This window comes from Anser cygnoides, chromosome Z (genome assembly GCF_040182565.1).
Source record: "Anser cygnoides isolate HZ-2024a breed goose chromosome Z, Taihu_goose_T2T_genome, whole genome shotgun sequence".
Lineage (NCBI taxonomy): Eukaryota > Metazoa > Chordata > Aves > Anseriformes > Anatidae > Anser > Anser cygnoides.
Genome location: NC_089912.1, coordinates 82001134 through 82024530, shown reverse-complemented (window position 1 = coordinate 82024530; position 23397 = coordinate 82001134). Strand labels below are relative to the sequence as shown.

Here is a 23397-nt window from a genome sequence, read left to right as displayed (position 1 = left end):
GATAGTTTCAAGGAAGCACTACTCCAGAAGAAAAGAGCAGTTCTATTTCTGTGTATGTTTTTGATGTTATTGCTTTTTTTTTTTTCGTTGGTTGGTTGGTGTTTTGTTTGTTTGTTTGTTTCTTTGTTTCTTTGTTTGTTTGTTTGTTGTTGTTGTTTTTTAATACAAGCTTCCTCTCATTACCTGACAACCTAATGGCTCCCAGGAACAGCTGTCCTCCTTGCACACACCTTTCTTCCCCATCTTAGTCTTCTTCACCTCAAACCTGGCCTGGTAGGTTAATGCTTGCCTTCTCACCATTAGCCTTAAAAATTCCACCACAGCAATCCACAATTGTGACAGCACAAATAATGCAAAAACAAATGCTATCATCCCCTTCCAGCAAATCAGTTGCTTGCTGTGGTCTTCTTCAGTAGGCACCAAGAATTCTGCAGTGCTAATTTTGGCAAACATCCTACAGTGTTTCTGTGTCCTGAATGTATGCACAGCATTATCATTCAGCATTCCAATTATAGCTGTTAGGAATTAATAATTAGCAGAGCAGGACTTTGCAAAGCCAGGGGCCTGATGCTGGCCTGATATTCCTCTTGTTTAGTTTTCAGCAGAACCTATGGGAGCTAGAAATACAAACTGTTTGTGCAGCCAAGCATGCCAACAGTAGCAGTTGATATAATTACAATGACACAAGTTGGCCTTGTGTCCAAGTGTATGTGTAGCAAATCCAAGAAATACGAATGCAAGTGGATGGTTACAATAAGCAAAGAAGCAACAAAACCAGTTCCAGATTGTCATTGAATTATTTGCACTCTGTGGACCATATTTTTATATTGAGTTATGCCTGTGTAATTTGACTGAGACCATTTGGGTTAAATATGTGTATCTGAACTGGATTTGTCCATGTGTGTCTTCCTGGTCTTATTGACCTTAACTGTGGACAAACCATTTTGTACTGTGTTCAGTTTAGTGGAAGTACCTGCAGAAGGAAAGCCTCCTGTTTGTTCAAGCTACTGTCTCAAACAAGCCTAGCATATTCTCAATTGCCACATGAAGCAGGCATGCTCTGTGGATTTTCCCACACTGCACTGATTTTGCCATACCTGCAATCAAAAAGAAACGCTGTTTTAACTTGAAAGCTAAACTTGGACACTCCTTGACTTTCTGGGAGCAAAAATATTTTCAATATATTAATTTCACAGTCTTTTGACTACAACCATACTCTAAGGACTGCCTTGATTTTATTCATTTTTTTAGTGAATAAAAACACCATTAACAGTGGTGCTTTCTGCAACTACAAAGCTAAGAGACGGGCAATCTGGGATAATCAAAAACAATATCTAGAAGGATATTTATCAGGGCTATGTCAGGTCCTACAATATACAGCATGTCATGATAGGATGTCTACCTTTCTGCTGCCAGACCATGTCAACATCTGAACCACCACAAACACACCCAGAACAAGCCAGATGTGCTGGTATGAATGACCAATTTGTTGTCATTATAGAGAAATCATATCAGCATGTGGCAAGGCACTTTGGTGCTGCACATCACTTTGCCACCTCTTGGCACATCAGTCAAGAATGATCAAAATCAGGGGCACGATAGTTGCTTCTTGCAGTCTTCTCTTAGGCAAAGACGTTTTTGTAGTCAGATCCTTTGTCTCTGTGATGTTAGCAGTGCAAGCTTCCAAGCTTGCGTTTCATATTGAACCTTGCACACTGCAGCCCTAAAACCTGACAGCAGCCTCTAAGCAATGCCAAAATACAAGCAGGCAAGTCCACTCATAATCCTTTGCAGAATGCTGTGCTCTGCAGTCATTTCCTGCTTCTCACATGTAAAGGTAACAGACACAGCTAAAGAGGCTGAAATGGTCTTTATGGCTTGGCACATCTCTAATAAATAAATAAATAAATAAATAAAATAAAAACGTCTTGAAGCCTTGATCATGGGAAGAAAGGGACAGTTCTGGGATATAAATACTGAAGAAACTGGGAACTCCTATGGAAGGCAGAACATCTGTTTATTACATTTTCCAGTGTTTTATTTTCAGTTCCCCATGACAAAGAATCAGAACTTTTACCACTGCAAATTTTGCTCAGTCGTAAACACAGCATTATCCTTGTAAGGTACCTTAAGCATTGTAAAGAAGAAACTTTATTAGAGGGAAGTGACAGAGTCAGAAATCAGAGCAGAGGAAAGATAGTTCGAAAACAGACCACCTTTCATAAAGAAAGAATTTTACTTACAGGTGAGAGGATTTATTTTGTGTGAACATCAATACTTTATGCAGCATGGAGGAAAATCTTGAGAAAAGCTTTTTGTGGTAAAATAATCTGTACTAGATTCCCCATCAAACCCCCTACAACAATGTTAACCTACTGACGCTCATGTCAAGGAATGGGTTTTGGTAACATACACTTCCCTCTGTGTTGTACCTTAGTGTAATATCACTACTGAATGAGAAAGAGGATGTGTTCAAAAAATTTTATTGTTAATGGGAATATCAGAAAACACCACACTCAGCAGTGGAGTCCATAAGGAAATTCACTTGAGGTTACATCCAAAGTATTACTGTCCTTGCTTTAGTCTTCATTTTATGTACACCAGCAAAAAGTGTTACATGGTGAACTCACTTCATGGTAATGCAATGCTGTTTTATTAAATGTAGGTTTGATGAGCCTCTGGGTCAGCCAAAGACCTGAGAATGAGGTAAACATAAAGCAATACAATCACTCTGTAAGATTTAGATCTTTTTCAAACTCAAAACGTGCCAGAGCAAGGCACATTTCTTTTCTAAGCAGAAACAGCACTTAGGCTGCTTGCCTTGCTTATCATTCTTTCAGGCTGGAAAAGGGAAACCAGCTTCTCCACTGAAACTGTCTTCCAAATTGATGGTGTCTTGAATATCTCCACACAAAAAGAGGTTCATCAATGCCCTAAAATAAGTCCAGAGCAGACCACCATGAGCATCCTGCGCTGCCTTTGTCCTGAACACAAAGCACATGAGCTGGAGCAAATAAGACCCGCTAAATTAGGCATTAACACTATCTTGCCCAATACTAACAATTTGCCAAAATTCATGACATGAGTTGCTTTGGGGAATGGAGGGAGAGAGGGAGGAAGATGTTGTTGTGTACTCTTCCCATAATAAAAGAAATGTTACTGAACAGAATGAGTCTTGTTCTTCCAGTATCTATAGTAACAACAGGAATCAAGGGAAGAGTGGTGACAAGTGGAAATTCCTGTGCTCTTGGAATGGAGGGACTAGCTGAAGAGAGATTTACAAGAAGCACTGGTGACCCCAGCTCCTCAGCTCAAGGCCTCCTGACGGGCCGATCCCCATATTTGCTCCAGACATGAAGACTTTTAGAAGTAACACACAAAACTGAATGCCATGGTTTTTCTTTACACTCCATTAAATGTTGTCGTTTGTGCTGGGAAAAAAGAGTCACGGAGAGTCCAGGCCATCTCCTAGCTGTTCCTGCCCTGACAGCTTTGGCCCATCCCTGTAACTACTTGTCTTCTTCACTGGGATTTTCTCAGCACCTGGCTTGCTGGTGCTGACATCTGTGGCATCCACTGGATATGCCTAAGCTTATATTCCTCATTGTATTCTAATGTTCTGGGTAACAGCTATTATTTTGTTCCTGTGCATCCAAGACTTTCAGCGTGATATTCAAGCCCAAGCATCAAAAGTCCACGGCCAAGACCAATAGTGCCAAAGCTGAGTTTATACAACTTGCATTAACTTATGTAGATATCTAAACCTGAAGGTGAATTTAGATATGGGGCATGACTGGCTGTTACACACTCACCTGTTCAGCTGTACTATCAGAAATAGCAAGCACAAAGGCAGGCTCTTTTAAGCAGGCGTTTTGGCTATACGTAGTAGAAAAAAAAAAATAAAAGCAGCTTGTCACAAGCTGAGAAACATCCCACCAGAAAATCAAACCCACACTACCATTCCTTTGCTTCCATACCCAAGAGCTTAGCTGGTCCCAAAGAACTGTGCAGCCAAGATATTTTTAAGGTAAAGAGGATGTATTTCTAGGCACAGTGCCCACTAAAAGGGCATCTGCACAGGCAGATTGTAACATGGACTGTTTGGCATGAAGAGAAAAATACCCTAGGAAAATCTTAATTCCACTAGATTCACTCAGCATTAATGAAGACACTTTGTTTTGACTACAAATGTTTGTCATTTGAAAATTTCAAACAAACTGATGTATTTTGTGTTAGCTTCACTTTCCAGGCTGATTGATTGACAGTTCATCCTCTGATAGAATACACTGAAATAATCTAGCATTGACTGAAACCAAGAGAGTTCAAGATAAGTATCAAAGAAGAAAAGAAAAGAAAAGAAAAGAAAAGAAAAGAAAAGAAAAGAAAAGAAAAGAAAAGAAAAGAAAAGAAAAGAAAAGAAAAGAAAAGAAAAGAAAAGAAAAGAAAAGAAAAGAAAAGAAAAGAAAAGAAAAGAAAAGAAAAGAAAAGAAAAGAAAAGAAAAGAAAAGAAAAGAAAAGAAAAGAAAAGAAAAGAAAAGAAAAGAAAAGAAAAGAAAAGAAAAGAAAAGAAAAGAAAAGAAAAGAAAAGAAAAGAAAAGAAAAGAAAAGAAAAGAAAAGAAAAGAAAAGAAAAGAAAAGAAAAGAAAAGAAAAGAAAAGAAAAGAAAAGAAAAGAAAAGAAAAGAAAAGAAAAGAAAAGAAAAGAAAAGAAAAGAAAAGAAAAGAAAAGAAAAGAAAAGAAAAGGCTTGAAATGTCTAAGTCAGAGCTGACTGTGAAAAAATCTTGCGTCTTCATATCAAAAAGCAGCTAGCAGAATTCAGAGGAGATCTAAGCACTGGAGGACCTCTGGTAAAAAAGCAGGCACATCGCACATGTATATCACAGACCAGACATCTCTGGACTCATTGGCTAATAGCTAATGGGGGGGTTGCGAGGAAGGGGAAGGGGCTTTTCATAGTGAAATAAACAAAACATCTTTGACATCTTTTATTTTCTGTGAAAGAGGAGTTAAAGGCCAAATTCTGTGTGTGTGTATGTGCATGGCTTATGCATGTCTAAAATGTATGCATACAGGAGTGGACAGTACTGCGTACTCTTGCTTCTTTCTGATTTTCTCCCACTAGATGGAGTTTGGTGACTTTGGTAGTTCCCAATGAAGCTGTCTTCCAAGGCCATTATTAATGGTTGTGTGTCTGTGAGCAAGATAGTGATGTTGATAATCTGATTGTGTTCAGTTTTGAGCTAATTGTCCTGTTCACAGTGAAACAGACATATGCTGAAAATGTCCCAATACTCTGAGAAGTCCATATATAGGTATTTGAAGATCTGTTTAAAAGCTACCTCCAGATTTAGACATCACACAACTGGAAAGGTTAGTAAGCAGCAATTAGCATGTTAATGAGTAAAGATGACATCAGAAAATAAGAAATAGGAAGTTTGTTTTTTGAAGAAATTGAAATATCATATAGAATATAACCAAAATACACTAAGACAGTCTGGCTCTCACATCAAATGTGACACCAAACCCACAGTCTCAGTGCAAAACCTGCCAGTACCTCCAGAGAGCAGATAATATTTTTTCATATGCAGAACCTCCAAGGCTGCGCAGTTTGTTGTTTGCTTTGCTTCATTTCATCAATGGAAAATGAACCCAAGGATCACACCCACGGACTTGATTTACTCCTGCCTCCAGTTCTTTTACCAGTGGAAGCAGAGGGTACAGGGGCCCCTTGTGGTGAAGGAAAGTCCTAATTGTGTAAATCCTGACTCAGCCCTTGGCTTCCCTTCATCATAATCATCATCATCAATATCACCATTGTGGTGATGTTGTTGATCCCAGCCAGGATTAAGGTAGTCTTGCAATATGCTTGGTTGAAGCTGACCTACACTAATAAAAAATATGTGTAGTAATTGAAATGTGGTAGCACAGGATAACATCTTTTTTGACCTCTACCTGTCAAAATGGCCTCCTGGATAACCACTTGAACAGTAGCAGCCTCACAGGTTACATTAGTTTATATAGGAATTTTGTTGGGGTTAAGCAAGATGAAGGCAACAGGAGTGCTACAAGAAACAGTTTTAGCACAAGACTGATTTAATTAGTACACTGAAAAATAAAGGTCTAGGTCATCTTTGTGCAAGGACCACATCAAACTGGCTGTGTCCCTCTTCAAGAAGAAAGCCAGCCAGCTAGCTTCTTCTGGGCAGGGAAGTGGCGTTGGCTGATTGCAAGTTCCTCCATCACCTTAGTAAGAGAAATGGCTATACATTCTGAGGTGATTTCTGGACATAACTTTAGGCACAGATATGGACTACTTCCAGGAATGACAGGAAACTTTTCAAAGGGTTAAAAGATACCTCTTCTCCACCAGATAACTGTCCCTCAAGAATATTACAAGATAAATAACTCCCAGCATAAATGACAGGGAAAATTCATCCTGTACTTATGTTCTAGACCCACATTATTCTCTGTTAGTTGTGTTCATTCAAATGTACCATTACATTATTAGGCATAAGAAAGCATCATTGCAGTCCCTGGTGATGAACCCGAAGTTAACAGTGAAAGAGCCATCTGAGATTCAGCTGAGATCTCCTCCTATTTTCTGATAACACCCACTGTAAAGACGGGTGAAAGCAATTCACTGGATGGGTGAAAGCAATTCACTGGCTGAAGTGCCTCAAAGTTCCCTAGTCTCCTGAAGGTGTAGGTCCTTACCAGGGACTTACATCCAATCCTGGACATATAAACATATAAACTATCTTTAGCACATGGCCATGGCAGGAGGGAATGGACTCCTTTTGCACACTTCCAGTTTCAAAGCATGTGCTCCACTTCTGACCAGCATCCTGATGGGGCTAGGTGGGAGCAAAGGTTGGAAATTATCTGTAACGTCTTCACCATCTGTTGATGGCCACCATTAGGTCTCCACGATGTTTGGTCCAGCAGAATAATTGGTTACCAGACCCAAAGCACAGAGGAGACATCTCAAGAGGCTCAGATATAGTGATCTGGAAATGATGAAGATAATGTTAGTCAGTTCATGCCTTTAGGGGAAAGAAAAAAAAAATAAAAAGAAGAAAAAGAAAAAAGAAGGCAAAGATATTATCTTCCCTTTTGATAGTTTGGGTATTTGCTTACAAATTATGTAGACAGTGTATAATCCAAAGGTCTTTCTGGATTGCTACTGGAGAACAGCTCAGTTTTATTTTATGTTCTGCCAAAAGACTTGCTTTTCTTTTGACAGAGGACCTGGCAGTCGGCACCCATGCCTTAAACTACTGTAATGCATTTTCTATCAGTCCACACAGTAAATCTTGCCAGCAGTGAAACCGTGAGCAACATTTGGCAGCTCGGTGTTACGAAGTGCTTCTTCCAGGAGTTCACAGCACCAGTCGCTTTCAATCAGCAGAGCCTGACGCTGCCATCCCTGTTTATTGATTTTCAGAGCGTGTTGCAGGAGCCATCTATTTTCCTCTCCCCTGTGCTTGAGAGCCTGTGGAGCTGCCTTTGGGTCTGCAAAAACACGGGACGGGGGACAGATTTGGGGAGGTGATGGTGCCCCCCCGTCCGTCGAGCTGCCGGGCAAAGCAGGCGCCACGTCCAGCCCCGGGGTTAGGAAAGGGCAAGGTGGGCCCCCTGTGCTATGACGTCATGGCCATGACTTCATAGCGGGGGGGCCGTGACGGCGAGGGAAGGGGGTCCGGAGGCACGGGGGGGCGTGCTGCGAGCGCAGCGACACTAGGTGGGGCCATCGGCTAAACGGAACGAGCCCGGAGCCGAGGAGCCCGGGGCACCAAGTCGCCCTCGGTTTGGTACCCTCCTCGCCCGAAACATCGCTCCTCCGCTCCTAAATAACGCCCGGAGCCTGCCGAAATGCTGCGGGACAGGGGCACGCTTGTGATGTCCAGGTCAAGCCGTGTGAGACAGCATTCGTTAGACGTGTGCTTGCACAACGCGTGTTGCGGTCATTTGAGACCAATTCCATCTCCTCTAAGCTCTTCTCAGGGATGCACTCAAAGACAGTTGCAATTCCAGACATTTGGAAGGGAAAAACACAGCCCATTTCCCAAGGAGCTCTCAAATGTCTTGTACGCACAGTTCATTTTCAGCTGAACTTGTGCTTTGCCAGCTGAAAGAGGAGGAGGGAGACTTGAGCTGAAGGACTGGGGTCACAAACCAGTTTTTCGGCATCAGTGTTTTGGTTTCTGGTTTTGGGTTGTTTGTACACTGTTTTCTTTTTCGGGGGGGGGGGGAGGAGGAGAGTGCTGGTGAAACAAACAAAACAAAAAAAACAGGCAAATTACCTTCAGGCACTAATTTTAATCAGTTGCAAATGAATTAGGAGCAGGTCACCGTAACTGGTTGCTGGCCGGTGCCTTCAGGCCTCAGGATGTGTAACCAACTGGAAGACCAGTGCTGTAAAGGAGGGGGTGAGGAGCCAGAGCGCCGCCACCACGAGCGGGGTGGTGGTGATTGTGTTGCCTTTCACCACACCTACAACCACAGTTATTTCTCCTGTTGCCAGACCGACAGCAGAAAAAGCAAAAATCTGTTAAAAAGCAGCCAGCAGTGATGGCCACATCAGGAAATGGGTGAATGCCAGATCATAACTCAAAAAGCAGAATGTTTGCTTGAGATTTTGGATGTTAAACATATACCAATCATCTGGGGAATTAGTCATAGCTTTCCATACCCATACACCACACGAGCCTACTAAAACCTCATGCGGTGAGCTTTCCAGGGGCAAGGAATGGGAACAGCCAGGCAGCGAGGTTAGCCCGTCTCACCTCCTGCCTTCTGCTGTAGAGCACTCTGCTCCCTTCTCAGGGCAACAGCAATGCACAAGCTGCCTCTGGCAACACAGGCTTGGGCCATGGGAAGCACATCTCCCCAGAAGCCACCAGTGATAAAAATTTCTCCCCTCCCTCGTACCTTATGAGCAGCTGTACCACAGTTCTACAAATCAGCTCCAGCCCCAGCCCAATTCCCATTTGCTCACAGGGGTTGCAGTGACTGACAGCTATTCTGCTTTAAAACAGGGGGGAATAGCAGAAGGAGGTATGCATGGGAACACCCTTCTCCCATTGGACATTCAGAAATATTGCCCAAGGAGCAGAAATATTGCCCAAGGAGTATTTGTGTTTTTGACAAAAACTCAAAATAAACTCCCATCTCACTCCCGCAGGAAAATAGTAATAGTAACAGTAACAGTAACAGTAACAGTAACAGTAACAGTAACAGTAACAGTAACAGTAACAGTAACAGTAACAGTAATAGTAATAGTAATAGTAATAGTAATAGTAATAGTAATAGTAAAACAACCACTCCAGACCATTCTTTCAAAATCCGCAATGTTGATTATGAATAATTTGGCAAAGGAGGTAAAAGCAATAAAAAACATATGCCCAAATGTTCCTCTTGTTTACACCCTTGCAAATTCTTATAAAAATAGAAATTGCAGAGACGTGAGGACAAAACACGTACAGCTGACAATAAGTGTATTAGTGACTAAGTGACATTGTTTAAAATGTGAGAGCTGTGAGTTGGGCCAAATCTCTAAAGGATGTTAAAGCTTCCCAGAAATTGTTTGGCGCCATGTAGAATGATTTTGTATAGCTCATGAACTGTTCATCTTGAGTCAGTGTTGCTTTCCAGTGACATGTAGCTGTACCAGACATGAAGCACTGCCCTTGCTTTGCTGGGCTTTGAGGTCAGGTTCAATGTGAGAACCTGTCAGCTGATGCTCCCAAAACAAGATGCTTGTTTTGCCATGTGAACAGCTTGAAGCATTTTCCAGGAGACTGCTGTTAGTGAGTGAGAATAAGAACCCAAATTTTTACTTCAGTATCCCCTCAGGCATAATGCCCTATCAGGATAGCTCCGGCATCCCTCATCGCATCTGCCATGTAGCCCTTTTAAATGACAAAAAAGTCTGAATTGGACAGGTAACAAGGAATTATTATGTCTCTTTGTATTTCTTTTTATTTATTTTTTTATTTATGTATTTATTTTTTCAGTGTGCCTCTTTTGTATTTCTTTGTATACATGGAGTTTAATCTTGCCCATTGCTGTTTATACTCAGTGTGGCAAAAAGGAATGTCAGCAACATGTGGGCAAGGCAGCCGGACAAGTTTCCTAATGAAAATGTTCCTTGAAAGGTGTTTTTCGTGTCCTCTGCATACAATGGTGCAGGAAAGGGACTTTTTCCTTTAGTTCTTGCAGCTGCCTTAGCCATCATGCTGCTGCCACTGCCTTCCCATGGTGACACTTAACCACGGGCAGGGGGCTGCAGCGCTGGGTTGAAGTGCTTACTGCCAGAGCCCTGCCCTGCCTGCTCACCCACCCGGGAGGGACAGGGGTACAGTGGTCCTCCTCGAGCCTGCTGACCCCCCTGAGCAGCTCAGGTCAGGTCACAGAGATTTAGAATAAAGACAGGACTTCTTTGTATTTTGCTTGATTTCTGCTTCCTTACTTTTCCTCTTTTTTTTTTTTTTTTTGTGTGTGTGTGTGTGTTTGTCTCAGTGCTTTTAGGGAAAAGAAGTGGGGCTATTTGTACAGTTTGTCTAAAATACAGATTTTCTCTATTTATCTGGGTGTCACAGAGGAAAGAGTTGGAACATGTGAAGTCTATAGGCTCAGGAGTAGGAAGGCAGATGAAAACAACCTGAAGTGTGTTTACTTTGGGACTCACGATGATTTTGTCATCTCATGACTGTGGCTGATGTCCCAGGATTATCCTGGCCTAAGCCTTTCAGGGGAGGTGCTCTTGCTGCTTGCAGGCGCTGTTCAACTGTTGAAAAGCTAAAGTCATGCCTAGATTTCTCTGAGAAAGAAAAAAAAATAATAAAAACCAAATCTTATACTATGCATTCTGGTAAATATTATGTTGTCCTCTCATATTTACACAGTGCTTAAATTTTTATAGAGCACTTAAGAATCCTCAGGTAAAAACCATGAAATCCTTGTAGCAGTTGTCTTTGTCTCAAGGAAAGGAAGAGACATCTGAAATTTAAACTGACCTATGAGATCTTCATCAGGTCAGTAAGCAGACCAGGGATATAACCTTGTGACAGTTCCTGTTATCCACACCTTATCTTAATTTCCTGCACAGATTCTGAAGAAAAAAATTGCAAACACATTTCCAAAAATGCTGTAAATATTATTTTTTTTTCTGTTGCAGCTTCAGGAGGGCCTGCTCTCTGGCAGCAGACCTCTTCAAAGCACACCTCCCTCTGTAGATGCCAAATCCTTTTGTGCATGTGATGCTCTGTATTTGTTCTCTACGAGATCTGCTTCCTGGTACTGCTTTAAGAGTTTGTTCCTCCACTTAGTGTCAGGATTCATACAGTTTGCAGGTATGTTTGGCATGTAGATGTGGTTATCACTCTCCAGTACTCTGTTACTCTAAAAATGAATGGAATTAGCCACTAGTAAGGGATGCTACTCTCAAAACTGGGATTTCTGTTGTAGTGTGCAAGCAACAGCCCAGTGGGAGTTGCTGAGTCATGCTGGAAATCTGCCTGTGACAGTGCAGAAATTTGCAGGCAGCACATTAACAAAACATGTTTAGGGAGGAAAGACTGATTTTTGTTATCTTCCAGTGGCGGACTAGTGTGGGAATGTTAAAATACTGTAGTAAGTTAGTTGGTTATAGGGAAGGGAAAAGAATGATGCTTCAGAGTTATATGTCCACTAAAATTGAAGTTTGGATAGTGTGCATTCAGAAATAATTTTATTTTCCAGTAATGACAATATGCAATATCACGTAAGAAATGAAATTGAAGAATTGATCTTATTCTTCAAATACAGGATAGCTTCAATATTAAAATTAACATATAAATTTAGCATCAATCTTATTTCCCCACTCACGTCTGCTGAGTAAATGCACATAAAGAATGAATCACTGAAACAGTATACTGAGAGAATCAAAGTCATTTTTCAAATGTGTCAGCACAAATGTGAGGTAAGCCTGTTCACCAAGCATCCAACAAATGCTGTGGAGGTGGCCCTTCAGGCCCTGAAGGAGCCAAGCCGGGGACCCTGGCAGGGAGCAGGACAAACAGCAGCAAAGCATGGCAGAAGAGAAGCTGAAGCAGGACAGCCCCCTGTACCATGCTCAACCCCACCCTCCTCCACAGGTACGTGAGCCCCTGGAGAATGTGAGCATCATATTAGGGCTCTCCACAGCACTCCTCTGAGGGAGAAATTATGATTGTTGCTGGTTACTCCGTCACTGTTTTTATCCACCTTGTCACAGCTAGAGGTCAGCTAGCAGGGAACAAGCAGAGCACCGTCAGCCTCTGCAGAGAGCAGTGCTCTGCTCCTCTTTTGGTGGCCCTGCACCACTGCTGATTGCAAACAGAGCAGCAGGCAGAGAGGGCTTCCTGTGCCATTCCCCGTTTATGTGTACACGTGCATGATGATCAGTGAAATCACCGGCCCAACAGGAGAAAAAGCAGCCCTGGGGCACCCTGCAGAGGCACCTGGGCACCTGCTCGCCCGCATCATGTATCCCAGGAGCAGGACCCATGCGGTGGGAAGGGTTGAGGTTCTCTTGCTCCAGGCAAGCCACCACTGCTCTGGCACCACATACAAAAAATAAAAATAAAAATAAAATAAAGATCCCTGGACCCCTTCAAGGTCCAGCAGAAACCTGGCCAGGCTCCAGCTACCTTTCTTGAACGCTTAAATTCCTTCTTTTCTCTGTGGTCTCTCAGCACCCAACCAGTACCTCCAGCTTCACTCCTCCTCTTCACCAATGCGTCTCCTTTCAGCAGCGCGAAGCGTTTGCTCCGACTCGAAAATACCTTTTCCTGCCGTGAGATGGAGCCAGAAAAGGCGGGGCTCGGGCGCCGCACCTGCGGCACTGGGCTCGGCCGTGGGAAAGGAGGCGGCGGCCACGCACACGGGTGTCACCAACGCCGGGAGGAGCACGGCCTGGGACATTCAGGGGCCTTTTCAGCAATGTCTGCTGAGGCAAGGGAAAAAAAGATGCGTGTATGAGCGATGCCCGAGCCAGTGGGCATTTTCCACAGGCAAAGACCCGGGTCCTCGCTGCATGGTGGATGGGAGATAAAAACAGTACTTGTGCCAGCCTGGAAGCTCAGCCGGGTGAATAAAGTGTTTTTTTCAGAGATATCTTTGCTGGTCAATCCGATTTTTTGTTTGTTTGTTTCTGTGTTTGCTTGTTTAGCACTTTGTTTAATGTTCGTAAATGGCCGAAATGCTGCAGAAGTTGTCTGTGGTCAAACAAACGCTCTTGTTCAACTTCAAAAAAGTGCATTTTTTTTTGATTTTGAACATATTTAGGTTTACTTTATTTCAAAAAGGGAATTTTGAATTCAGTAAAAAGATATTTTATAATGCCTTAAAAAAAAAAAAAAAGTTATTTGTTGTTGGTTTGTGGTGGTTTTTTTCTTCATTTTTTTCAGAGAACATTGTAATAAAAGAGATCGAATTCAAAAATCATGTTACCGACCCTGCATTTTTCACCAAAAGTGTTTATAGTAAGAACAGTTCACCCCAATGTAGCCAAAGGTCACCTTTCTTTGAAAGATATGTCCCAATTCCAAGATGTCAAATTTCTGTTCACTGCAAATCCACTGGCCATAGTGTGTAAAACCACTATGAGCTGTCATTGTTGCCACTGTTTGGTCTTCCTGCTGCAGAAGATTCACCCTCTGTAGCAAACAAAAACAAACAAGCAAACAAAAACAGACAAGCAAACAAAAACAGACAAGCAAACAAACAAAACAGAATTCTTTCAACCTACAGGGATGCATAGACAAAGATCTCTGCTGGAGGGAAATCTGTTTGGTGCGTGAGCTCAAAACCAGAGCTCCTGGACCTGTCCTCATCTTGCCTTTCACACCTAATTTCTCTGTTGTGTTGGAGCACAGTTTTTCACCACCTCATCCTTTTCTGTTTGCAAGATCAAGCCTATTTTATCTATTACTTTTCTGTCTGGAGTGACTTGAAGATGAATTTGTTTACAAGTGACATGTGAATATAGGCAAAACTGTCAGTACAAAACTGTAATTTTGCATTTATGAAAATTACAGATGTTTTTTCCATTTCCATAAGGGAAGCTATTTATTTTCTTTCCTCCCTTCCCCCACCTTTATGTCTTTGCTCTCTAGCATATACCTGTGAATTGTTACAGGTTGATTGAACAGGTTGGAAAATTATGAAAGAAAAAGTATCTTTCTGATCATTTATCCCCCAAGGAAAATAAAATCATCATTTATTTTATTCTCCTTCTTTTTGTGCTTGTTCAATATCATTATAAAATGCAAGATTCACTGGGTGCACAAACATTACAGAATATGAAATGCCAAATGAGAATATGGGCACTCATATTAGCAATGACACCAGATAACACGCCTGATATATATAATACAGTCTTAAAGCCCATCTGCTTTAGAGCCCCTCTTCAGGGCAACCTCGACTGGTTTTGAGGGGTAGGTCTAACCTATGTACCTGACAGGACTGCCAGCCATTTCATCTGCACTGAGAGTGGTGTTTTGGAAATGTCAGCAGTCAAGCAGATGTGGTCGCTTGTCAATGGTTGAAAAAAATGGCACTAAAACCTTACCAAACTTCTAAGTGGACAACGAATTTAGTGGCATTCATCATCAGAAGCAATTCCTAGTGTTACTCTGACACATGTAAGATACGCAGTGGAATCAATGCATGCAAACATGCAATAAAATGTTCAAGTCAACACTTTTCCAGATGCAGGAAAGCTGCCATTTAATTCAACACTGTTTCAAAGAAAGGCCTGCTATTACATCCTATTTCCTTTTTTTCTACTTCTATAGTATAAGAAAAAAAGATGCTTCTGAAGCATTGGGAAAGCCTTTTTTTTTTTTCTCTGATTGCTGTGATTGTAGCAAGTTCTGCTTTCCTCAGCTGAACTTGGAAGAGTCTGTAGCACACATCCAAGAGAGCCCAGCTTCCTTGATGATAACATTTGCCTAATCTCATTTGCAAGCTACAGGACAGGGAGCAGAACCTGGACTGGGAAAAACAGGCTTCCCTTGACTGCAGTTGCTGGAGCTAGACATTTTAACCCCAGCTGAGGATTAATCATCTCTCTATCCTCAGAAATGTCATTTGCCCAATATAAATGACATAAACCAAGATCATCATCTTAGTTTATTTTTCTAGAGTCCTTAGCATGCTACATTAACCTGACAATGTTTAATCTTGTGTTCATTTCACAATACACTTCATGCAATTCACAGCTGTAATTGGTTTTACACTGACATTACACGTTTCAACCTAGCCATGGGAAAAGAATAACTCTTAAGATTATTTCTCTAAAAAGTGTCCAAGCTCAAACAGCACGAAAGCAGTTCATGCTAGTTTCATGTGCATAATTCTTTCTTCAGCCTTTTCTTTCAATGCAAAGATGATGACTTGTCCTTGTTCTAGTCCATTTGCAATTGAACTACTTTTGTTTGATTTCTTATGTCCTGAGGAGTTCTCTCTTATAAAACAGCATTCAAGTATTCTAGTTAAATATCCCCAGTTGTCTGAGTTAAGGAACAAAGTAGACCTTGAGCTTCTGTCTCTGTTACGAATCTTCCAGAGTCCCGTAACTGATAGCCATAAAGTCTTCCTTTGTACTACACACTCAGCGCAAAAGCCAGAGTATTGCTATTTGGCATTATCCAGTGAAGTGCAAGAAATTAAATAAGTTATGTCTTTATTGCTATAGTACAATACCAAGCAAAGTCACTTTCTAATACAATTGCAAGGGTTTCATAGGGTATACATCTCTCCTCTTCGGGCCCAGTAGTTCAGCTGCACTGCAAATATCACTTAGTTATCACATGTCGAATGTCAGTCTAAGAAGATGTGTTGAGTATTCTCGAGTCTGAAGAATCAGACCTTTCATCATACTCATCTTCTGTGTAGATAGGTTGCTTAGACACAATAGGACATCCATCATCAGGGATTGAGATCCGAGGATCTTCTGATGAGCGAGAAGGAAGGACAGGAGAGCTTCGGAAAACACTGGCCGAGTTGCTAGAGAAAGGACTGACGTACTGAGACCGCAGCTGGTACTGCTGCTGCAGCGTCATGGTGTTCCACAAGGTGACATCGTTAGGCAGGAAAGGACTAGACTGGTTTCTTGCCAAAGTGTTCCTCAGCATCAGTGGGTAGCGTGGCGGCTGAGGGAAAGGGTGCTGCAAAGGTACGGCCAGAGGATTTGGCACGACGTTGCTGGAATCAGCAGAGAACCTCAGTGTGTCGGGAACCCTAAAGGCCGAGCCCACAGACCACTTGGAAGAGGAAATAGGGTATGAGCTCAGTGTGTGTTCAAAAATGTGCCCATTGGAAGGCAAAACAAGACCATCTGATTCTGCAGAAGTTCTCTCTCCGCTGGCCACCGAAGACCTACTGGACAAGAGAACCTCAACAGCACTCACCAGGTCACCACCACATCCCTTCAGGATCAGCTCCAGCACAGTTGGCTTTTGGTTAGGGAAGATCTTTTTCAACACTTCAAGCGGAGGTCTGTTGGCTTTCAAGCTGAAAGGTAATGAAACTGTCCCAGAGGGACCTTCTATCAGGAGGTGGTTCTGCTCTGCGTGGTACTTGGGGCTATCTGGACGGCTCTCTGTGCTACCACCATTTTTCTGAACTGCATAACCAACCTCATCCACGGAAACAATTTCAGGGCTTTCAGGGGTGAAGCAACTTTTGGCTTTAGTCATATCTGGGGAACTCCTTTGGTCTGTGTCTTTGTCACTGTAGGTCTCGGCATTGTCTGCTCCACTGGCATCACCCAACCGCTCCTCATTCATGTCTGCAAAGGAAGGCAGAGAAGTTAACAAAAAAGCTGAGGCTAAAAGCTGTTATGGTCTTTATGGTCTTTTGAGGATACGTTCTTCTTAAAGGGAACAGAGCAAGATCCAAGGGAAAAAAAAAAAAAAACATTTTTCACAGAGATTCTGCTAAAGTTAGGTTGTCATTGCAATATCTCATGAGAACAAAACTGCAGAAAAGTAATTGGACATGGTCTAGGTATTTTATGTTTCCTTATAGGTATCTGTCTCATTCTTCCACACACACAAGAAAAGCCGTTGTCATTTTTGTGCTTCATCAAATATGCTATACCAATCCTCCCTCACTGGTTACCAGAGAGCAACAAGCCACCCAAGTGAAAGCTTTCTTAGAAGAACTTCAGCACTTTCACATCATAATTCTTCACTTGCACAGTCTCACTGACTGGGAGTTGACATTATTCAGGGGGCACTTGGGAGAAGAGAATTCCCTCTGCAAGTCCAACAGCATTGGTGGAACCACTCTATCGTGTCTAGTGGCTCAAGGTTAAAGAACTGTTCAAATAAATCAGTGTATTCCAGTTCTGTTTCTGCAGAAACTAGTTCTTTCCCAAGCAAGAACCACAGGTTTTTCTTCCAAACCTGAGCACAGCTGATGCCTTGAATCATCAGAGCACAAAACTTAGAAAAATCTTTCTTGGAAAGAACCTCTGGAAAGCATCTGGTCCAACCTCCTGTTCAAAGTAGGACTCACCCAAAACCTAGAGCAGGTTCCTTGGGTTCCTGCTCAGCTGAGTTTTAAATACTGCCAAGGATGGACAATCAACAACCTCCCTCAGCATTGGTTTCAGGTACCTTGTTTTTTGTGTTCAAAACGAAGGGCAAGAGCTTAGTACAGGTCTGAAAACAAGCCCTTGATCATGCTGTTGCCAGAAGGACACTCAAAAATGGAGATACTCCAAGTCTCTGGTCACTTTGGTAAAGCCTGGCCAGAGTATGGAAACCTTTGAAATAAAAGCACTAGTCAGAAAGAATCAAAGAATAAAAAAGATTGACAGCTTTCACAGCTTATGCACAAAGGGGGCAATGTATTTGCTTGAGATTATTCATGGACATTTTCCAAGGATGCTGTTCTGCTGCCCTCCCTCATACAGTGCAGCACCAATCTCCCTTACAAACATCGATATCTGGGGAAAGCGACACTGTGCAAGATGACATTGACAGGGACTGCCTTAACTTGTTCACAGGACAGTGTTTTTGAACACCCTTATGTGAAATATTATCTGCAGAAACCAATACAAGCATTTGCTTGGTTTCCCAAGCCCATGGTCATCAGCCCAACTAGATACAGAAGCTTGTATGAAGTAAGCAAAGGCTTCCAAAACATGCTCATGACCACCCCTGCCAGACTGACAAGGAAAACAGGTCAGTTAAAGGCACGCCAGTGGGTCAGCCTCACTGCCCACCACCCCAGTCCTGCCTCCCTCTCACCCCAGGAACGGACAAGGCATTACTGGTGCAATTCACCCACCTTTGCACACTGAGAGAGGAGTCAGGGTCTGAGTGAACCTCTGCTGGGCAAAAGGTCACCATGCTCTCCAGAAGGGGAGTCATATTCCTCTGCCAGAAATAAATTAGGAGCTCCTGGCAGAGGCAGCAGGCGGCCAGCATGGCCAGGGGAGGTTCTCCGCATGAGGATGGCTGGTGCCAGGAAGGAGCCATGGGCCATCCTAAGGAGCTGTGGGATGCTGCTACCTCAGGCTGCAGGGGATGAGCAAGGGAGTGGTGCTGAGGAAGACAGACAGCCTTCTGAATGTCTCACCCTTCTCTTTTACATGTGTAACCTACGGTGGGTACCCAATTTTTAATAGGTTACCCTCTCTGTCCGGTGTTAACAGAGAGGCAGCAGCTTTTAATGTAGGCATAGGATAAAGAAGGCAATGTACGTGTGCACTTCATACACTCACTGTGTCAGTCTTGCCCTACAGCCAAAAAGAAATGCCAGAAACATCCGCTAGCAAGCCGGTAACATTATCCGTCTGAGGGGGTGGTAAGACCTAGGGATAGCTTTTCCATTATTGGAAAAAATAAAAATAAAACAGGAGGATCACGATACCTTTCCCTCCTAATCCCGTCACATGTTTATTACCACACGTTTATTACCTGAGCTGGGATGTTAAGAACAACTCATGTCTGAATGAATGAACAATTTATACATCGAAGGCTTATCGGGCAGGCTTGAGGACAGCTGATTACCTCTGTCCCTGCCTCGCCAGATAGAGGGGCATTTAAGGGAGACGACGGTCCTAATTTCCATATAAATAGATTGCACTATGGTACCCAGCATTAACGAGTGGACCACATCCAGGTAAACGCATTTCTATGCTACCGTGCTTTTCCGAAGTATCCCTATCGGCTGGTAACAATCGCTCACCGGGGAGAAAATATATACTAAAAAATAGAGTACGACGAGCTCTCCCTAACGGTGAATATACCCCCTCATCTTGAGAAATTATTATTTTCAAGATATTTCCGTTCTGTTTAGTTTTCAGTACCTTTAAAAGTGCCCGCACGAGGACTGGCTAAAAGAATTATTCGGATTCTAAAAAAAAACCAACCAAACAACCAAACAAAAAAACACCTTTCATCCTGCAGAAGTCCGTGTCTGCAGCACCAGCAGCCCCACGGTCCGTGCCCAGGCCCCCACAGCAGCGGGGCAGGACACTGCGGGGACCCTCAGCAGACCCCGCTTGGCTCAGGGGGCGAAACCCGCAGAAGGGGGCATTTCCGCGACTTTGGCAAAAAGCTGTTATCAGCACAGGGAGGGTTACGGGCGGGTTGCGTCCTTTATTATTATTATCATTATTATTATTATCGGTGGTGGTTTTGCTGTTGTTTGCCGTCTGTCCTTCCCCTCCGGCAGCGTTTCTCGCTGTCGGCATCACCCACGCCCGGACCCCTCTGGCTGTGCCCCCGCCCCGGACACCGCCTCCCCCGGCACGAAAAAAATCGTGTCCTGGCGACAGTCGCGACCTGCCGGAGGTGAGATTTCGGCTTGGTTGAAACAGCAATCCTCAAATAACCAGCGGACTGGGAAGATTCGTTATAGATGCCCTCCCGTGGTGCTGAAATGTAGAAATGTCGCAGGCAGGTATCAGTCCCAAATACCTGTATCTTCAGGTTAAAAGGACTCATTTTGTATTTAGCATACGCAGTCACTGAGTTTAGCCAAAGGTGGTTTTTCGCACCACCCATACGCTTCACGCTAGGACGTTAGAGGTTTTCAGAAAGAAACTTTGTCCTCAGAGGACATTTAGTTATGTTTAAAAAATAATAATAAATATCTAATTCAAATTGCCTGCATTCAAGTATTCACCTTGCCACCTCTGAGGAATCTATGGGAATCGCCTTATCATTAGTATAAATGATGGATTCATCAAAAAACACGCATGCAGATACACACCCAGATCTACAGAGATGCTGTACAAATGAAACCCACGAAGCAGTACAGCTGGAGAACTGTGCATGCATTCACTGTAAAATATACACTGATAAACTAAGCTGCTACAAATTTGTGGCAATGTATATACCATTTTTTCCTTTAGGATTTAAGCACTAAGGATCATGAGGGAAATATTGTAGAAGGGCCAAGTAAAGTAAAATGGGTGTGAGAGAAACTGTTCTCTTCGAGTTAATAACTTGCCTGGAAAACCTGGTCTAATGCTTTGGATCCAAATTTGCTTCCTTGATATTCCCACTGCTGACTCTCTGTTTAAACAGCTCTGCTGTTTGATTGTTAGGACAGCCCTTTCTGCAACACAGATTTTCTTGGAGCCCAAACACATCTGCTCTTTTCCCTATTTCTATTATTAGAATGGATTGATACCCGAAATATCAGAAAGCCACAAAAGCTAAGGTCCTGTAAAATTCATGAGTTGAGGCGGGGGGGAGGTTTCTGATTTGGGGTTGGGACTTTTTTTTTTGGTCGTTTTTTACTTTTCTTGTCTTTTTGTTGTTGTTTTGGTTTTGTTTTTTATTGGTTTTGGGTGGGTGATGGTTTGTTCGGTTTGGTTTTGTTTTGTTTTCTTTTTTTTTTTTTTTTTTGGCGCAAGAACAGTTTTGCTCCCGACTTTCTTCCCTGTCTTCAAGTCTCATGTACTTCCCAGGAGGCTTGTCACTGTGTTGCATTAAGACCCCTACTCTGAAATTAGCAGAAGACTCAATACAGCATTCTATTAATCGCTTACACACCTTGATGACTGTTACCAAAACAGAGAAATGCAGCACGCGCTCGTGTGAGAGGTGCAAGTGTGTGAGTATAGCATCGGGGGAAGGAATTTTTGGAGGTTAGGACAGGCAGGAGCAGTAGGAGCAGCTTGTAGGTGCTCCATTTGCACAGAGCAGAACTTCCCAACTGTCCCACCGAAAGGACCTATTCCGGCAGGAAGAAATAAAATAAACGGATCTGAATCTAAAGCACGTCGGGAAATAGCTCCCCCGTACAGGGGCACCTTCCAGGAGACTGAAGTACGGGGTCTAATAACAGGGCGGGCTAGGGGAGGAAATAATTACGTCCTCTCATCTGTCTGAGCACGATTTTAGTACACGTAGCGGGGAGAAAAAGAGAGAGTAAGCCCTGCCCTGTGCTCCCAGCTCTCGGGCTGGCTGGAAGCGAGCAGGTTATCAGGTTAAGCGGCGTCTGGCGGCGGACGACAAGGGAACCCCTGGAGGAGATAATTTTCTGCCTTGCCCTCGCCATTTCCTTTATTCGTAAAACAAATTTCTGGCTTGGTCTCACCATCTCCTACATCCCCAAAAGCCAAAACCGAGCCTGGGGGCGAAGTCTGCGCCACTCGCGCTGTTTTTTTCGGGGGCCCCGGGCCCCGGCTCCCCCCGCTCGCCGCGGGGCTTGATTTATGGCGACCTGCTCCGCTTTTTCGCCCGTGAAGCTGTTAGCAAAAAGTGCTGACTGGCTGGCAGGGAAGAATTTCTCATCAATACGCTTTGATTGTATTTTGCAAACAAAATGCCTGTTGCTTGGTAACATTTCACTTGAGCCTGACCTTCCCCAAAAGTTATTGCTATCAGATTCGATTTACACTGTCCTCCCGTGATTACTGTAATCTTTTAAGCTGGGAAGTTCATATATCAGGGGGGAGAAAAGTTGGGCGTGCAAGTCAATACCGTTCCTATCCGCCAGATTTATATCCTGCTGGCGAAGTTTATTTGTTTCACTTTCTGGAAGGAGCCAAGACGGATTTTTTTCCCGGCGCTTTGCCGGGGCAGGGAGCGGTGCGGAGCGGCTCCGCGCCGCCGGAGGAAATCCGGGGCGTGGGGAGGGAGGGGGACACCCCAAATTCCCGTCCGGGGGGAACGGCGGGCGGAGATGCTGCCCTCGAGGGGACAGGAAGGGGCGGAGGGCGGTCGAGCCGTGCCGGGACAGAGCGGGAGGGGAGCCCGGCGCCGAGAAAACCGGAGCTCGCCCTCCCATCCCCATCGCACCCCGGCCCTCGTTACGCCGCGCCGACCCACACGAACCCGCAAAACGACGGACGTGCGGGTGGGTGCCCGCTCCCTCCCGGCCGGCTCGCAGAAACCGGCCCAGGAGCGGCACGTCGAGGGCACGGCTGCCCCCGACGGTCTCCCCGGACCCGCACCGGGACATCCCCAGCCCATTCGGCGCCCGACGGGTGTCGGGCAAACACCGCCCCGGGAAGCCGGGGCTTCCTCCCTCCAACCTTCCCCTCCCCAAGGCGCCCGTCGGGGCGGGGGGAAAGCAGCCGCCCCCCGTCCCCTCGTCCCCGGGGCGAGCCGGGGACCGCGACCGCGACCCCGTCCCGGCCTCACCTGCCTTGGGGAGCGGCCCCGGGAGCGCGGGGGGCGGCTCGGTGGCCCAGCGCAGGGCGGCGGCGGCGGCCAGCTCGGCGGGGGCCCGCGGCGGCCCGGCGCAGGGCGGCGGCCCCGGGGGGGGCGCGGGGGGCTCGGCGGCGCCCGGCGGCCCCGGGAGGGCTCGGAGCGAGTCCGGGAGGAGGCTCTCCAGGCTCTCGTTGGCCTGCTGCCGGCGCAGCGCCACCTGCGCGGCCATCACCCGCTGCCGCTCGATGATGAGGATGCACTTCTCGCAGGTGCAGTCCTTGAAGCGGCAGTAGCGCTTGTGGCCCTTCAGCCAGGACAGCACGCCGTGGTTGCGGCACCGGGCGCATTTGGGCGTCCGCTGCAGCGGCGCCCGCGGCGGCTGCGACACCGGGCCGCCCATGTAGAGGTACGGGGAGCCGTAGCCGTTCATGCCCGCGGGAAGAGCGGGGGGAGCCCGGACGGCTCCGGGGCGGAGAAGGGGGCAGCGGGTGGAGGGCGGAGGGCGGAGGCCGGGGCGACGGAGGAGAGGAGGCGGGTGGCTCGATGTGCGGGCTCTGCGGGGGGCCCGGCCCCAGCCCTGGCCCCGGCCCGCCGCGGTGGCACCGTCGGGCAGAGCGCTGCCGCCGGCCGGAGCGCCTCTGCCGCTGCCCGCGCCGCCCCGCCGAGCCCAGCGCCCCCCTCTGCCCGCCCCCGCCCCCCGCCCGCCCCCCTCCGCCCCCCACCCGCGGGGAGGGAGGGACGGAGGGA

The 23397-nt window shown here is 45.1% G+C and overlaps 1 protein-coding gene across 1 annotated transcript; it reads right to left on the bottom strand.

Moving 5' to 3' along the window:
* Positions 1-15144: 15144 nt before the first annotated feature.
* Positions 15145-23299, bottom strand: DMRT3 (doublesex and mab-3 related transcription factor 3). Its single transcript, XM_048051718.2, has 2 exons — positions 22642-23299; positions 15145-16817 (listed from the first exon to the last, which is right to left on the bottom strand). The coding sequence occupies exons 1-2, from the start codon at positions 23078-23080 to the stop codon at positions 15853-15855; spliced, it is 1404 nt and encodes a 467-aa protein (XP_047907675.2). The 5' UTR covers positions 23081-23299; the 3' UTR covers positions 15145-15852.
* Positions 23300-23397: the final 98 nt, after the last annotated feature.

Excerpts from the sequence above, each read along its gene's own strand:
- DMRT3 (XM_048051718.2), bottom strand. The coding sequence starts at position 23,080 with ATGAACGGCTACGGCTCCCCGTACCTCTACATGGGCGGCCCGGTGTCG. Across the intron at positions 16,818-22,641 it reads GGGGCCGCTCCCCAAGGCAG|ACATGAATGAGGAGCGGTTG; the intron begins GTGAGGCCGGGA and ends CTTCCTTTGCAG.